At 37.5% G+C, this 18,015-nt stretch overlaps 1 protein-coding gene across 1 annotated transcript in view; it reads right to left on the bottom strand.

Moving 5' to 3' along the window:
* Positions 1–257: 257 nt before the first annotated feature.
* Positions 258–18,015, bottom strand: part of GNPTAB (N-acetylglucosamine-1-phosphate transferase subunits alpha and beta) — a 52,072-nt gene continuing 34,314 nt past the window's right edge. The window contains exons 10-21 of the mRNA XM_057384554.1: positions 17,443–17,613; positions 15,655–15,778; positions 14,750–14,953; positions 12,524–13,623; positions 11,372–11,571; positions 10,906–11,125; positions 9,773–9,886; positions 8,166–8,251; positions 7,163–7,261; positions 4,204–4,371; positions 2,600–2,690; positions 258–1,461 (exon numbers count right to left, since the gene is read on the bottom strand). Coding sequence (XP_057240537.1) covers positions 1,384–1,461; positions 2,600–2,690; positions 4,204–4,371; positions 7,163–7,261; positions 8,166–8,251; positions 9,773–9,886; positions 10,906–11,125; positions 11,372–11,571; positions 12,524–13,623; positions 14,750–14,953; positions 15,655–15,778; positions 17,443–17,613 — 2,655 coding nt within the window. The 3' untranslated portion in view covers positions 258–1,383. The remainder of the gene's footprint in view (positions 1,462–2,599; positions 2,691–4,203; positions 4,372–7,162; positions 7,262–8,165; positions 8,252–9,772; positions 9,887–10,905; positions 11,126–11,371; positions 11,572–12,523; positions 13,624–14,749; positions 14,954–15,654; positions 15,779–17,442; positions 17,614–18,015) is intronic.

Raw genomic sequence — 18,015 nt, 5'->3', positions numbered from 1 at the left:
ACGGCGCGGGGCGGGGCCGGGGCGCTGTGAGCCCTCAGGCGGAGCGGGGCCGTGCCGGACACCCCTGCGGATCATTTCGGCACTCAAAAGCTTGATTCCACTGTGAGAAATTAGGATTAAATCATTAAAGCATACAGGTGGAAGGATTTTAAGGGAAAAGTGAGAACTTTTGATAGATTCATACAGATTCCCGGCTAATTTACCGAAATGCATGAGCTTTGGTTTACTCTGAAACAGAAACGACAGACAAAGAAAGCTTCCATCACATTTTAGTTAATTTCGAAGCAAGCCGAGTATCTTACAATACATATGCACATACATTTTGTACATCATCCGATTACAAAAATTAATGCTTTTTGAATACTGCTAATACAATTAAGTGAAGATACACCACCAAAATTTTCTGYTTGAAAAGATTCAGTACCCCTTTCCCACATAAAACCACACTACTCCAAGATCTCAGCAAAATACAGGGCAAAACCCTGTTAAATTTAAAAACACCACAGCTTTTATGCCAGTACAAATATTGTTTTATGAAGTGAAACACTGCTCCCTATACTTTTCTACTTTARAACAGTTTGTTACCCATTCATATAGAGGCACTTTTGCTTTTTTATTTACAATGGTTGTAAAATATTTTACCTTGATCATTTTCACTTGATTACAACCCTCTCTTTGTAATCAAGCCAGGAAATARTACCATTTCTTTGTGTATTCTTTGGCTATAAAACACCAGATATAAAATATCTTCCAAATGAACAATTACATGTTATGTTACTGTGTAATTTTTTAGTAGCATACTTTTCTTTCAAATCCCAATTATACACTACAAATAGGGAGGTGAATKGTCACTGTGCTTTAAAGAATGTCAACATCTATAAATGTATACTAAATTTAAATGACAAATTACATAATTCTCAGTTTTCCCTGGAGGGCTAAAAAAAGCAGCAATGACAGAAACTTGGAAAATGCTTTGGAATGGAAGATCAAGGACTTCTTAAGCTGATCCCAAACAACTTTTCCTTCCAACATTTTATCTAGTTGGCAACATCCACTGCAATAAATGCAGTTACATTTGTTTAGGTAACCCTTTTTATAAAAAAGGATAACATGGCCATGAACTAAGAGCTGTAAAGTAACATCTGTTGAAAACTGCATATGTACAGGTGTCCTGCAATTATTTGTTGTTGTTATTTTGCATTGTCACAGCTCCAGCAGCTTTTATATCATGAAGAGTACTGCAAAGATTCTAATGTAGGTGCATGATTCTTTTTCTTCTTRTCAGCGTAGTTAAATGGCAAACCAGAAAAGACACTTAAGAAAGAGAGATTTAAAATGCTTAATCACAGCTTGAGGTAGACTGATCKCCAAAATAAAGCTCTTCTACACTTTGATTCGTTCATGACCAACTTCTTTTTGGATCCTTCTCCTTGGAAAAATCTTTCGTTTAAGTGCAATTAGCTGAGGAGAGAAAAAAATAAAAAATGTAKTTCTCTGCTGGGCTAAAGGTCCACAGCTGGTTAAGTTTTCATCCTAGAAACTGTCAAATCATCACCACCCATGGTAAATAGCCAATATTGCACTTTTTTCTTTCTCATTATGCAGGAAATGCATTTTTTACTCCAATGTATCTATTAGATGCGCACATTTCCACTGGACTTCTCAATAATCAGAATACAAGCAGAAAGTGAAAAATACACTGTGTCTTTATTCTGATTATTTTAAAGGTAATTTGTGTATTTAAATTAACACCAGGCTAGATTCTAGTTTTAAAAGATGAACATAAAGCTGGCATCTTAAAATGGTATTTATATTCCTAACTGTACCACTGAGTTGMGTATCCCCTTCCAAAAGGAAGTTACTAATGGAGTTTTCTAATAGATACAAAAGGCTGAAAATCAAGGGAAAGAGTCATGCAAAAGTTACAGGTGGGAAAGAAAATAATAATCAAAAGCCAACCTTTCAAGAATTACACCCTCTTCATCAGACCACGGAAAGTGTTACTTAAGGCCCCAACCTGCAAAGAATTACCCATATGATTTGTTCCATTGACTCCCTTTGAGTTTAGCAGGACTAATCATGTTCAAGAAAGCCATTTTAAGCTTGCAGAAGTGSAGTTTTTTTCCCCTTGAGTCAGATTCAAAACCTTTTCAATTCAGCAGGAGTCTTTGCAATTACTTAGGGAACAGATTTTGGTAAGGCCTTTAAGTAACTTAAGATTCCCTTCAGGACTAAGTTTCTTTCCTCTTAGCTTAGYGTATACTTCTACCAATACATTGCTAACAGACCAAGAATTTCAAAAACAATTACTGAATTTGAGCACCCAAATTTAGCATMCTGGTGATGGACTTTACTGTCACAAGGCACCTAAGAAGGTGCCCCTTCTGCCCATATAACTCTTATTTCAAAGAAACTCAGCATGGTGACTTAAAAATTAATGCAACCTCATCATGAGCCATGTAACATCTTTACTTGTTTTRTGAAGGAAAAATCCTAGCTTCTCTTCAAAACCGATTTTAAAAATCCATCTGATGTTACCCTGAAGACTCCACAATCTGTTGAGTGTTACAYAGATTTGATAAGAAGGCATTAACTTTACCTGTTCAGCAAAAAATGAGATGACTGTGAATACAATAAGTGTTACTAGAACACAGTGGGTCCAGAATTTGAGCTTGTCTCTATACGCCCTCCTGGAAAAAGAAAGAAGGAAACAGAAAAACAGCTTCATACATCATAAACRCAAATATTTAGACTTTAAACAGTTTCCATGAAACATGCAAAGAAAGTTTTTTCTGGTTCCTAAAGAATGATTAAAAAGAGGACATGGGTTTTCTCTTCACAAAGAGCTGTGTAGAGAGGACAAGGAACAACAGCTAGAAGTTGGACTGGGAAAGGTTTTATCTTGGTATCAGGAAATCCTTTCATAGCCAAAACATTCACTGGAGCAGKCTCCCAAGAGACATGGTGGATTCTGCACCACTGGAAATGTTCAGGATATGACTGCTCAGGATGCTAGATTATAGAGCCATTTAGGTTAGAAAAGACCTCGAAGATTGACTCCAACATTACCAAGTCTGCCCCTAAACYGTGTCCCCAAGTGCCACATCTACATGAGGCAACATGGTCTCGAATCACACTGAGTATGTCCTTTTTCCCCAATCTGCAGTTCCCTTACGTGCTMCAGTTCATACCTGCAGCCAGGACACTTGAGAGCTGGCAGGGRATAGTCTCACCTCCACACCTTTCCCCATGAAATGTTGGGCCAAACAATCTTTTGAGATCCCTGCCAACCTGGGCTGTCCTATGACTCTGAAAACACTCTGAYTTCCACCAGCACTTTAGCATGCTTTAATCCACCTTGGCAGAATCATCTTTATCTACAAACAAGTCAAAATTGTCTTTTTGAAAAAAGACAAAAAGTCAAAAAGTCTTGATGGAGGGTCTCACGAAGGGAGCCAATATTAAGTACTCCTCCAGCACAAATTTCTAAAGCTAASCACTGAAATGGGTTTGCCCTCTGCTCCCTCTGTCACTACTACAGCAGGGCTTTTAGGGCTACAATCACACCTACAATCCTTCTGATTGCTTCTACAGTTCCTCTAATACTTTCTATTTTCTTATTAACAGCTATTTCTCATGATTTGCTCATCAGCAACAGATTTCCTTATATTAGTCTTGTGTCATTTTTGTCAGTCTGTCAATGTTTTGCTTGCCTTCTCAAGTCAACTGTTCCAATTTCTTGTTATTTATAAAATGACAAGAGATAAACAYACAAAAATTTCACATATTATTAAAAAATGAGACATATGTATCTTTTCTGATTATTATCCAGATGATTATTGCTAAATGACAGAAGAAAAAATTCACTTAGTGAGAAATGTAACAATGGTTTAGGGTTTTTTTTTACATTTAAAGAAAGCCAGAATTCCTGATTTACTTTTAAAAAACCCAAACAAAGGAATGAACCAACAATTTTTATTTGCAGTAGGTTAGGACCAATTGATAAAATGTTAATAACTATTTAAGCACTAGAAAATCCCAAATCCTGCAACCTGAAATTTTAGTCCATTCAAATCTTAATATGTTATTTTTACTCTTAACTCTTTCCTAATGGTCCTGGGGGAGAAACAGCTTGTTACCACTATCTCAGATAATTACATATTATTRCACTACAGTATCTTGGAAAGAACTTGTGTAACGTACCATTCTTGGAGYTCATGCATGTGAAGGAAACGATTCCGATATTCCCTTGGTAGTTCAAACTGGGAAGGTATGGGAAACATCGATTCATAAAAATCCCTAAGTACTGCTTTCACTGTTTGTGCATCCTTATGATTGTGATCAATATTGTCATTTAGACAAACAAATTTTCTAGAAAACAAGACGATCTTGTTAGAGTATTTCCTTGATTACATGTCAGAAGTATTGCCAAACCAATAACACAAACATAACTTTTAAACCAAATTGAAACTGTATCCTTTTTAAAACCAAACTGATACATTTTTTATTGTTGTAGTATCATCAATTAATTTTAATTCTAAGATCTCTAAGGTTGACAGTAAGACAAAGCCTCAGAGGAGTCCAGTGAGAGGCCCCATCCTGAGTTAATGCTGCCATCTSATGGACAAGAGAGTGTGCACCAACCCAGAGCATTCAAATCTATTGAATTGTCATGAGACAAGTCTTTTGAATAACAAAGTGAGCTCCACTGTAGCAAGGAAACATAATAAATTATTAATATTTTAGTGTGTATGTTGCATTCTTTAGAGAAAATCAACATTAAAGCCATAGAAGATTGTGTACTCAGTCCCTGGGCTTTGGATTACAAGGAGCATCATATAAATTGGCCTGTTGAATCACAGACCCAAAGCTGCACTTGTATAATCAACCAATATACAAACAACAACAATTTGGATAGAATTTACATGGAAATCACTRTGACCAAATAGGCATGCTCCCCATAATACCTCTTGCAGAGAACAATTTCTCACATAAGAAACATGCAACTAAGCTACTGCAAATAATTGAAACCAAAGCAGCAGCCAGTGTGCTAGRCTGCTATGTACCCTGGGCCTTTCTGACCTGGTGCTTGACAACAAAAATTCCCCTTCCCACATTTGGGCAAGGTTATGTGCTTTATTTATATTGTGAGATACAAGACCCGTACATTTTCCCCAGAGGCAGAAATCATATCTGGTGACATATGCCTTGTCATTGCTAACCTTTGCAAATAAGCACTTCAGGTCAGCTGCATTCTCTATAGTATGCTGTGCTCTTTCCAAGAGCAAAGTTCAGGCTTCCTACAGAATCTGAAGATAAGCAGGACTCCGTAGCTTCTGTATCAGCCCACACAGAGAATTACCACGGAATGGTAATGCACTGCATCTGGCATAACTGGTAACCTTGCTCTAGACAGTTACATGCAAGGGATAAACAGTCTTTCCAATTGCTACTGAGAAGCAATTTCAAATCTGAGAAGAAAAGCGATGCCTCTCCAAAAATGAGCAGGCTGTATCTCCTGTATCAAGTAATGCTATGTAAAGCAGCTGGTTATGGCAATCATGACTACTCTACACACATTTTGGGAGTTCACTCTGGACTGTCCCTGCCCTTGTCCCTTGGACTGGCAGCTCATTAGCCCTGGGAATGCAGKAGCTGTACTCCTAGAGTGTATATCCCTGTTTAGCTTCATCTAAAAGAGATGCAGCTCACAGGCTGGGAAGCTGCTACACACAGCAAACCAAAACACGGTATGGGATTGATGAGGGTATTAGCCCATTTCTAATGGAAACACTGTTTAAATTCATCCAAAAGACACCAAACATGACATTCCTTTGGATAKTCCAGAATTAACACCTAGACAATTAATGCTCACTTTGCCTTAAGGATGCAAAACATTTTAGGGAGATCAGCAAGTGAAGAACTTTTAGTTCATTCCAAGACAAGCACTAAGAACTTGCTTTTAGAGATTGGTATAATTATTGGTTWGTATGCAAGGAAAACATGGCAAAAGGAAGGAACTGGCATGCCTACATAACTGTGCCAGCTATCCTTTGTTAACAGGATATGACTGCAGTGCTGCACTACACTTTGCAGGAATGCAGCAGGTCATCGACTCAACCTCACTCCATCAACACTGAAGGTGAGATTGTTGTTACTCAGGCCTCTTTGAGTCTAGCAAGGCTTGAAATCAGCCCTACCTTTAAAAAAAAACCCAACTCATACACAGCAGAAAACGAAATAGAGGAGGAAAAGGAAGCAGGAAGATGGGCTAGAGCACTGCCTATTTTTCTTTTAAAATGGATCAGTGTGGGACCTGGAATGCAGGAGCTGTGTGGCCACAAGGCACACTTAGAAAGGAATAGCAACAAGTACAAACCACCTTCAGCTGCAAAATGTCTCAGGACTAGCATTTCCTTTTCTGAATAAATAACCTAGCAAAAATAGTACTGTGTTGAGAGGGAAGTGGAAACCTATTCCTAATCTACAAATGCAAATTATGGTATAGCTTTACAGGCAGCTGAGATTCCCCAGTAGCTTTCTGTGACCAAGRGTGGAGGCTTCACTTTCCCTGGCCCAAGGTACCTGGTTCTACTCTCCTCCTCCTTCTGCCTTTTGATACTTGTCAGAGCTCTTCTTGCAGCCAAACTCATTACACTGGCAGAAAACTCTGCTTTTCTGAAGACAGAAGCAAGGTTCTTTCCATGTTGTAAACGAGCATGAAAGCACAATGAATATGCAAAGCTGATTTAGAAACAAAATAATCCACACCAAAGTCTTAGGATAAAATACCTGCATAAAGCAGGTCAAAAAGTTCTTCCTTTAAAATAAAATTGCCTGCAATATAAACTGTATGCCTTCTAGAATGTCAAAAATGAAAGCTTCAAAAATAGCCAAAGTTTTTAAGTTTTCAAAGATTTTATATAAATAAATAGGTAGCAAATTACTGAGATAGCCCCTGGCATAACAGAGAGAGGAGTCACTTAGCTTCAGTCAAACAGGAAAAATATAAGAAGTACTTTTGATTCAAATTTGCCTTACCCTGTAACAGTTTAGAAACACATTACAATAAAYTTTCTTTTAAATATAAAACAAGTTTGAAGAGTCCAAGCAGGARACTAAAACCATCTCACAACTTCACACAAATCACAAAGCAGGRTACCTGGGGTTTTTCCGTATGTCATCCAGCTGACCAACTACATGAGAAACATTTGTGCGAATCATTTTGAAGGCAATTTCCTCTTCTCCCATGATTTCAAACCTTATTATTAAAATAATATTCATACATTAGGCTGTTTTATTAAAGTCTGGTTCAAGAAATATTAATCTTATATTTAACATTATTTAGTAACATTTCTAATTTGTTTCTTCATTATTATTTGCCATTAGCTTTCCAGCAATACATTTAAATATTTCAGCTAATGCTCTTGCACAGAACAACTTCTCTGTAGATTTATTAGTAACCACCTATAAATCATAGATCTGAATTCTAAGATAAAGCATATAAAACATGAGCACTTGACCCTAGGTTAACAGTCTTACTTGTGGTAAGTACCACACTTACATTTTTCACCTTTCTTATTTTAATATACGAAAAGGTGAACAATATTTTTAATATTTCTTATTTTAATATAAGAAAGCACCTTGAAGGCTTCCTCAAGTCTCACCTGAGAACCTCCTCCATTTATAAAGCTCCTGTCACTGTCACTCCTCCATCTCACAGGAAAGGTACAAGGTAGTTAAGACTAAAATGCTTTTTCTGTTCTKTTTTTAAGCTTCAATAGAAGAAAGGATGAAGTGGATTTACAGSTTCTAGGCACAGGATGGTTCTTTCCTCCTGTACATGCTGCTTGAACTGTACTCGCTCTCTGGCCATCTAAACACACTCTGGCTTACTGCTGTGCCACACAAATCAGGAAATGGCCCAAGATGACACAAGTAACATGGAAATATTTATTCTACTAAACAAACTATGAAAAATCCTGCATCATTCTGTGCARTAAGACATAAATAAGTTAACACCACGATATTTCTTTAGTTCCACTGTTAAAATAGGTTGACCTTTGTTAGCATACATACAATCTCGAGTCAGGTGTGTATTTATCCCTCTTCCTATGCTTTACAACACTTTTACTATTTCTTTCCACACAACTGCCAGAACATACCTGTATTTGTTTTTGTCCTTGTAYGCCTTACGAATCCTGTCAGTCACAGGTTTGCAATTAGTCACGAGGTTTTTGGTTACTGGAGGCTGGAAGAAAACATTGTTTAGATTACAGGTTAGTGAAAATTACAGTGTGTTCTAAAGGTGTACTCTGGAAGAAAACTGACATTACAGCTAGAGAGGCTTGTGTACACTTGACTCTCCTGGAATCAAAAGCAATAGTTTTGTGATCAACTGTTTTGGTAAAAAACAAACCAATACTGGTGCATAGCATAACAATTTCCTATTCTACAAGTAAGAGATGAAAAATACAGATTATTTTTTGGCAAAAACATTGCAATTCCATTCTCAGTAAAATATTCAAAAATTGTAACTCATTTGACAGCTGTCTGATACTCCTCTGATAAAGGCCACCAGTAAAACCAGCCAGGCACTCTCTGCACAACAGCTGATACATGGAAGAAGAATTCTGGTAAATAAAATCCCTATTCTCTAGAGGAATTTCCATGTAGTAAGCTAATTCCAAGAAATATAGCTGTTASAGACAATAAATGTAAAATTTAACTCTCTGCTGAACACAATGCTTTATATAGAACACTCTGGCTTTATGCAGAATTTTGCTGTAATTCAGAATTAGGGCAAAATATTTAGTTATAATTATTGTAATTACAYATATTCAGTTTTTAAACTTCATAACATAACTTGGTAAGAATATAAGGTAGGATAGATGTCCAAAGGGAAAAATAAAAATAAAAAAAAAAAATCAATGTTCATACACATTTATCTTCACACATTTTGCCGATTTCTTACGATGATTTGCATATGTTAGGGACTTTTTACTATCTGAAAGTTCATGATCTATACTCAAAGTTATTTTTGGTTTCATAATGTATTGATTTGAAGCCATAAAACACAAGGTAATCATTTTGCAAAGAACACCCACAAATTTTATCTCAAATGTATGGGTTGATGCAGGAATTATCATTATAGAAGCAATTTAGGTATTTGTACCAGATCTAAAGTCCAWCATGTTTTGATGAGGATTTAACCCCTAAAATAGAAATTGAGAACTTAAATCACTAAGGAACACCTAAATCTAAGACCTTAATTTTTACAGAATCCCAGACTGGTTAGATTGGAAGGGATCTCAAGAGCCCAAGTGGTCCAACTCCCCTGCTCATGCAGGGATTCTGAAGCCCTCACATTCTAAAGATTTCTATCCAYCTGGTAGTCTGATGGTTCTTTGGATTCTGGGTGTTTCTTTTTAAATACATGAGTTATAAYTCAGATAAAGACTTATCAGGAAGTGTTAGTCACAGAGGTATTGAGCTTRGTGTCTATTTGGTTCACAACAGTAAATTTTCCTACCAAGGACGACTTTTAAAATCTTAACTATAACAACATTCTAAATCTCAAGCTTCTCAAGAAAATTAAGGGTTTTTAAGTTAGGAAGCAGCTTGTAAAATTTTCATTTGGTAACACTTAATGTTCACAAAAGTAGTAATTTTTGTAAATACTTTCCTTCTAGAAATCAAACCAGCTTTTAAAGCACAGTAAATACATACTCACGAAAGAAAATAAGCATCTTTTAAGATCAATGTTTCTTACCAGATTTGGATCATAATATGCTTCCTGAGTTGGAGGAATAATATGGATCTGAGTGATGTTGGCAGGAAGGGCTTTTGAACAATTTATTAGCATTTGTTCTAGACCTGTCAAATCCTAACAGAAAGAAAATGGGAAAAAAAAACTGTTTAAAATCCTGTTTTCTCATTGACTACTCCTAAAAATCCAAGGTGAACAAACACATTTTATGTTATCTATAAAACGAATTTCCACGCTACTGTGCACAAAAGAAGACTTAATATTCACAGAACCCATTTCAGTAACTGCTAAGTCAGTGGGACTCCCTATACATCTAAAGTAAAGCAAATGCTCAGTACGTTGTTGAATTCAGACCAGACAAGGTATGAATTCATGGAATTTTCATCTAAAATGAAAAACACGTCTTTACAAATCATGTCAGGCCAGTACAGAATTCCCAAATCAACACTGGCATATTAAATTACAAATTAAGCAAACAAACAGAGAAGTGAACTGCAAGGACAAGAAAATGTTCTGATTAAGGCATAGGCTGGGATCAGCAGAGCAGGGCTGAGTCCCACCTATGCCAATGATTTGTGTCAGAAATGGTTTCATTGATTTGTGCCGTTTCCCCTCTGTAAAGCAGAGCCCATACACTTGGCTCTCTATGTTCAAGAAAGCGAGTCCTACAAAGACCATGCCTGTTTATCACGTTCCTAGAGAACAGAAGCACCAGTCTYTCTATATGGTCACACTATTTATTAGTAGGACTTCCTTGCTATCCTTTTTCTCATTTCTCTCTTTAGGTCACAAGTTCCTCATCTTTTACTAGGAGTAGAAACTACAGTAAGCACAGSAGGACCCAACTCTTGACAGTGAAGGTTTTTTTTTGACAAACTCACAGTGCTTACTTGAACTCAGACACCAGTGAACCATTCTTCTGATGCTGCTAGAATTCAGTTTTACCACAGACCCCACAGAACAATGATAAGTAGAACATTATATAATTTAATGCTACATTCTCCAGGTAATATTTAAAAATTGCCAAATGTTACAGATGCTAAAAGCAAGGATAAATATTTGACTTGTATTATTTTTACCATTTTGGACTTTAAARCTGAAATTGCTCTGAAAGTGAATTGGTAAGGAAAGAGTACCTGCAAGCTTAAGGGCAGCTCATGGATCCTCGTGGCCAAGGTGCGAATCTCTCGGTCAGACAAGATGCCTGACTGGTCTGTGTCAACCTCATCAAAGATCTGAGAAATGTTCAGGGGCTGAACTGCACTCATAAGATAGTAGAAATAGGAAAAAGCAAACTGCATGTCTTCAGAGTGACGCACTTTGTGAAACGATGTCTTGTCAAACTCTTCAGGAAACCTAGGTAAGAATGAAAACTATTCAGCATCCTAATTTCTGGAAGAAAACATTCGTTACCTAAACATAAATCCTTATCTAGAATTTTGAAAGTGCCTCAAAAGTCTCCTTGCATCACAACTATAATGTATTTTCCAAAATATAATTGYAATGAGTAGCCATTAACACACTGGAAATGGCTACAGCAAAGCAAACAGAAAGGTAGAATTTCCCCCAGTTTTGCATTATTCCAAACAAAAACACACTCACATATCCTGGAGCTCTTGCATAACAGTCCGGTCAATCATGTGGGGCATRTGGGCAGGGACCTTCCGAGATGTGAATCCAAACTTGCTGTTTAAAAGCTTGTTTACATATCGAAGGGAATCAGCAAACGTATCTTTCAGCTGCCTTCCAAAATGTTTACCTTCAGTAAAGTATGACATTTGTTTGAGTAAAGACTCTTCTTCCTAAAGAGCAGGACAGGCATAAAATCAAGGTTAAATTACTGAAAAAGTCAAAAAACCCTAGACACACAGGAAAAAAATTACATTTCAGCCACKGCCAACTCTTTCCATATCTGAAAATGGGAAGAGGATTTTTAATATTTTTCATTATATTCCTTAAAAGGAAAAGTTAAACTTTTCCTTAAAGCTTTCATGCTTTGAGGAAAGGTACTCTCCAAAAGGCTTCTTTAATATTTGTGCCCTGACACCTCACACACACTAAGGCCCCTATTTATCATCAGATTTATTTGAAACATTGGGGTTTTTTTCTGATTATTCATCCATATTTGATAAACTGAAATCCTAWGAATATAAAGATTTCTCATGCAAARTCTCAGATGAACAGAAAGGGATATCTMTGTGAAATAGGGCAAAGCAGCTGCCACTAACTAAAGCACAGCCTCTTCTCTTCTAGAGGTTTTCAAAACTGCCAAAATGCTTTGGCTGGAAGCAGAGAAAATTTCCTACACAYTTTCTTGACACAGTCTAGATAAGAGTTTCTTTGCAAACTTTCAAATTAAGTTTTAGAATATAACTATTGATCATTATACCTATTTCCTGCATTTTTAAACACAAAYTGAATCCATACCTGCATAAATGCAATCAAGCCAAAATTTAAGCTTTCTGTTAGTGTTATATATGTCTGAACAATAGCACTGTGACAACATAAAATGAATAAAAAATGAATTTGACCAAGAAAAGGTAGTAGAAAGGAAAAAAATGGTTCTATTACCTAGTTAAGAGAGGCCTGGGTCATAAACAAATCAGACTTCATGTGCAAAGCAGCTTTCAAAAAAATCCCAGCATTTGTCTCAAAGGCAAAGCACATTCCATACGTACAGACCATAATAACAGTAGTCCAATAATTGCAGAAAGATGCAACTATTCCAGTGGGGAATGACATTAAATTACTCACATCAAGAAGGTCCTGGAAATACTTCTTTTTCTCCCATGGCAAAAAGCCTTGGTAACTTCCAGCATAGGACTGTAATTTTCTTCCCACTAGCCCTTCCTTTATATTTGCATCCACCTGCTCATGCCTTTKTCCTCCTTCCATTCCCCGGGTGCCTTCTCCAGTATCAAAATTCCCAGCAGGTTTTGATTTCTGTGTTTCCCTTARTATGAGTGCATTCAATACTTTTTCCCGAGTTTCATTTTTTTTCCCCATGCTCTGGGAGGGAAGTGTGGCTTTAGGCTGTACTTTATAAATAAGTTTATTTGTGCTCATTGTCACAACAGTCCCCTTTGCTCCCATAAGCTGCAAAGGAACCTCTTCCTTTGCTTTTACTTTTTTTATTTTGCCATCATTTACATCTTTATAAGGCTTCTCCCAGCTGATCTGGTTCTTCTGATCTTCTGAATGATTATGCAAGCCCTTCTTTTCCAGGCTCTTTAGCATGCTTAAAAACTGAAAAGGTTTCAGGAGGGCAGCCTTGGAGAGATTATATCCTTTCTGAGTTATGTCACCATTTCCTAGCTTTAAGTSCAGTTTCTGCAGTGCTAGTTGAACATCTTCAGGAAGAAGAGACACATTTACTGATGGCATGATCACCTCTTCAGGCACACTCTCTTTTGTGCCATTTCGACGTCTCTTGACTCTTGGAAAGCGCTTTTCCTCTGGAATATCCTCAAATATCATTTCAGCCTCTGGTATTGAAGTTACACTTTTAAAATCAGAGTTGGACTTTTGCACGGAAGTTGTGTTCAGCTTAGGTTCCTCTCTGGTATCAACTTCAACAGCTATTTGCATTTTAAACTCTTCATCATTTTTATTTAGGAATGTCAGGTTAAAGTAGATGACAGTTGTGTTCATGCCRCTGTGCATGATGAGGTGGACACTCTTCCACTTGTTAGCAATTGAAGCATGTCGGATAATGGGATTATCACTGTAGGAACCCTCAACCCCTTTCTTGGCTATTTCACTGAAGCTGAAGTAGGGCAGACTTTCACCTTTGGGAATCACATAGTAGGTCTGGTTAAGCTGAAGTGTCACCTTGTACATCTCTTCAAAGTGATCTGCGAAAAAAAAAAACAAGCAAGAAAAATAAATTACTTTCTGCCAATTTTCAGCATGACATTTCTCTTCCACTCTTTTGTTAATTGTAATATGAGCAGCTGCAGTCACTACATTAGCAGGGAGACAGCTTTGTGAAGGAACACTGACTGGTTTCCAGCTTGTTGCTCACTTAYCTTCAATAATGGATGACTAGAACATACTCTGATATAGAAAACTACCAGACATTCCCATGCTCATYCTAAAAGCCATATAATTTATATGAGAGTATAATTTATTTATAAGAGTATAATTTTTCACTCTTTCAGTCTCCACCTGAAGAGCCTGAAGTGTCTCATTATCACATGTCACTTAAATAATGTATCAGCCATAAGTAGCTTGCCCATAATTCATTTTTGACACATTTTAGGAGATTCATGTTACAATGGCTGGATTTCACTGCTACAGTGCTGCATCTTGACTTAAACTTTTGAAAAGCAGATAGGCTGAAAGGAACTTCTCCCTCTCACAGCAGAGCAAAGATTATTTGTCATCTCCCCTATGAACAAAACTTCCCAGATGAAATGCAGGGCAGCCTCTGCTCTTCCAAACAGGACTAATTCTTCTGGCATACACCAGACAGCACTTCCAATCACTTCATTCGCTCCTGCTCATCTTTCATGTCCAAATGAACTTCAGACAGGTTCCCTTGGGACTGAAAGGAGCCTTTGGCAGGAGCCAAGCCAGACTTGAACTTACACTGTCAGCATCAGAGAGGTTCTTGAAACYTTTTAACTGCTACAGGCATCAATAATTCAACTGTCCTTAATCAGGTAAAGAYACTTTGCATAAGTGAGACGAGATTTCCCCACTTGGAGTGTAAATCACTTGGGGCAAGGAGTTTGATCCTTGCTACTCCATAAGCTCCCACCCATGCCTGGTCACCAGTTTTATTAAATAAAGCAGCAAATAATACTGATCCAGGCTTGGATTAGTGAGTACATGAAACACCAGGTTTTTTCTCCAGCTCTTTCCCACAGCACTGCACAGGACACCTTAGAGTCTGAGAGTCATGAGGAACCAAAAMAATGTCATTCAATTCAAAAGAGAATCCCCACAGAAAGTTTATCAGCAACGATTTTTACATACCCTGGCCACAGTCCCCAGCATCAAATCCACATGAGAGGACATTGCAGGCCTGATCACAGAATTTGTCTGCGAGCCAGGAATTGGCACAGCCTTGGTTACAGTAAGAAACACCAGAGATTCCTGCTCCAAACTGCCACGGGGGGCCATTCCCAATAGCCCCAACTGCACCTCCACCAGCAACRTAGCGACTGCCCCCGCTGTTACCTGGAGGGAAAAAAAAATCCCAGCAGAAATAAGAATTTCAAATTACCAAGGAAAGGCACAATTTTAGCCACAATGTTAAAGCTGGACTGAAGACTCAAAAATCATCAGTGGAATTAAAAAGGGGCAAATCCTAACTAGACCTCTGTGAGTTTGTGCATACTATATATTTTACACTCAGTGTAGAAGATTAGCAATCAACTTAAAAGGGGATCCAAAGTGTCAATATTTTGTCTTAACTTGAAAAAGGCAGGCAGAAAACTGATTTACTCCTTGTGCTTGCAGTCTTGATTTCACAGCCCCCTAGAATGGTATCACTTCCTCAATCCAGAAGCACCATTTCATTTTGCTACACCACAGTCCKGAAAATTTGATCTAGAAACTAATAGTGCAGCTTCACAAACCATTAATATTTGGATTCTGAGTCCAAATAATAAATAATACTGCATATTATTATTATAAATATATAATMATCTAAATTTTAAAACCCCTCCTTTCAGCTAGCCAAATTTGATTCCTAAAGAAAGTTTACCCTATGCCATATTATTTCCTGTCATTTCACATAGAAATTTGTAAGTCAGCTTGGTTTTTTATTATTATGGGAGACACATTCTGTAGTTAAATGAAAAAGATGAATTACAGAATGATTCTTGTAAGGAAAAATGAAGAGTTGACATTTTCTAAATGGAACGGTGCTGTCTCACCGATGCAATCGCCTCCATCCCAGTCACAGGCTGAGTTATTGCAGGCTTTGTCACAGTACCCATCTTTGATCCAGGAGCCAGGACATCCCTCAGCACAGTTTGGCACGGGCCACGTCARGTAAACCTGGAACAAGATCACACTCTGAGACAAGGGCTGGCAAGCAAAAGTCAGCTGAGCTTGTTTCCTGCAATWTGGAGATTTACAGTAATGTCTCCCAGTGAACAGTGCTTTAAGATTTCACAGAGCTTTACAAACAGCACTTAAACCCTGCTACCTGTGACTGTTACCATCTTCAAATAGAAGGAAGAACTGAAGAATTCCCAAGGCCATACAGCAAAGCAGCAACAGCCAGAAATGGAAAGCAGGACTTCCCAAACATACTTCTGCAAATCATATTCCAATGAAAACGAATATTTTCTCTTTTGTCAGACAGGAAKGATGAACTTAAAGTTCTGAAATAGCTCTGCAGCTCACTCATTCTCCTGACTCAAAATGTTTTTGCATTACTAACCAGTCATGAGATAAGCAGCACATGTTGGACAACATCCCTGAAGCATCTGATCCTCTATGACTTAAATAATCCTGAGAACTGGCAGGATAAAAAAAAAAAAAGTGTGTGTGCGTATTTTCAGCTGGGGAGGCATTAAAAACGACACATGTTTTCCTTTAGACCTTATTGTTCTAAGACTTCAGCAGCACATTTCCTACTGCAGCACATTTCCTACTGCAGCACTTGCTGATCAGGTTATCACAACCAACCCTGCACCTGAGCTGACTTCATCACTGCAGCTGGGATGAAAAACTGAAGAATATGACAAATGCTGTAACAGGATGATTTTGCAGTTATGTGCCTACATCCTCAGAGATTTAAAACAACTAAAAGGCTCCTAAGATTCCCAAGTACCAAAGCAGAGATTTTAATGTAGCTTAAACTAATTTTGTTCAACCCTTCTGTATTTGTGTGCAAGCGTGCACATCTGCCTGCATAAAATGTTTAATTCAATGGTCTCTGGTACTCACTGCTTWAATAGAAATAATTTACATCAATCTTTAATTTCTTCCTCCATGTCATTCTCGTAGATCAAACTAATGGATGAAAACCCTGCTGGCAACCAGAGTGTTTATGCATAACTAATGTTTAGCCAGCCTGCTTTCCTTGCTTAACACCACTTGTTGAAAATGGGTTTGCTGAAAGACTAAATTACTTTACATTCATGAACATGGAACAATATCTATTTTTGCAAATAATTATACATATATATAGACTGGGCAAATATATTATAGGTGTCTGGAACAGAGGCAATTAATGGTGAACTTAAATACTAGACCAGTTTAAATGTCATCTGACCTTGGCGTTCCCACAGAAAAGTTGATTCTTGCTTGTTTTGAGTATTTCCCAAAAAACAGAAACAATTTACAAGGAAGGAAGACTGGCAGCTGCCAAACACCACAYCAGTCTTACCAGTGATCCAACAGAAAGTAGGAGAATAAGAGAATAACACTRAAATTAAAGCATGAATCCTGACAGAGGAACCATTCTAACACCCCAAACCCAGGAGYAAATATGAAAAAGAGAAATCCTAAAAAACACCAGCACACTTACAAATACAGAGAAGAGCCTTCCACACCTGAACCTTTGCTAGCAGCTCTCTAGTTAAGAACAATCAACCTTTAGAGATAAAAGGGGAGTGAGTGCTCTCCCTTTCAAAGTACCATTCCTTTGATTTTTATCCCATGAGAGCAGAAGAGTTCTGCTTCTGCTAAAATTTCTTTTCWTAATGGCTTACCTTTTGACCTTTAGAGTGACTGTAAAAATCATCAGGCCAAACATCCTTCCCAAACATAACATCATCATTGAGATAAATAAACTTCTGAGAAAGGCCACTGATTCGATGGATGTGACTTTCAATAGCGGGTGAGCTGAAGGTAGGCAAGTGACTCACATTCTGAAATATTTCCTGAAACAAGAAAATCCCCAACAATCAGAAACAGTTTCAGAAGGAAAAAAAAAAAACAACCCTACAAAAACAGTAGCATAAAAGGTCAGGCACACCAGATATTTGATWGTTATTGACTAAGAAAAACCAAAACATAGCAACAAGGATAGACACTGAACCTGTTACAGCATTCAAAAAGTCAGGACTATTCCACCTTTTTCAAGTAACGTCACCAGAAGACAGCAAAAGAAATAGAATTAATATCTCTTTACCACAGTTGTGCAGAGTTYCTATGGTATGTCTAGATACCAAAACTACTCCTGAATAAGCCTGTAATAAGCTACTGGAAAATTTTGGGKTCACTTATTCAGAAAGCTTGAAGGATTTTCTTTTTTATAAATGACATTTTTAGAATGCACAACT

This window comes from Malurus melanocephalus, unplaced genomic scaffold (genome assembly GCF_030028575.1).
Source record: "Malurus melanocephalus ecotype Western Australia unplaced genomic scaffold, MMel_1.1 scaffold_718, whole genome shotgun sequence".
In the NCBI taxonomy this organism is placed as follows: domain Eukaryota; kingdom Metazoa; phylum Chordata; class Aves; order Passeriformes; family Maluridae; genus Malurus; species Malurus melanocephalus.
This window is presented reverse-complemented; position numbering and strand designations above follow the sequence as displayed.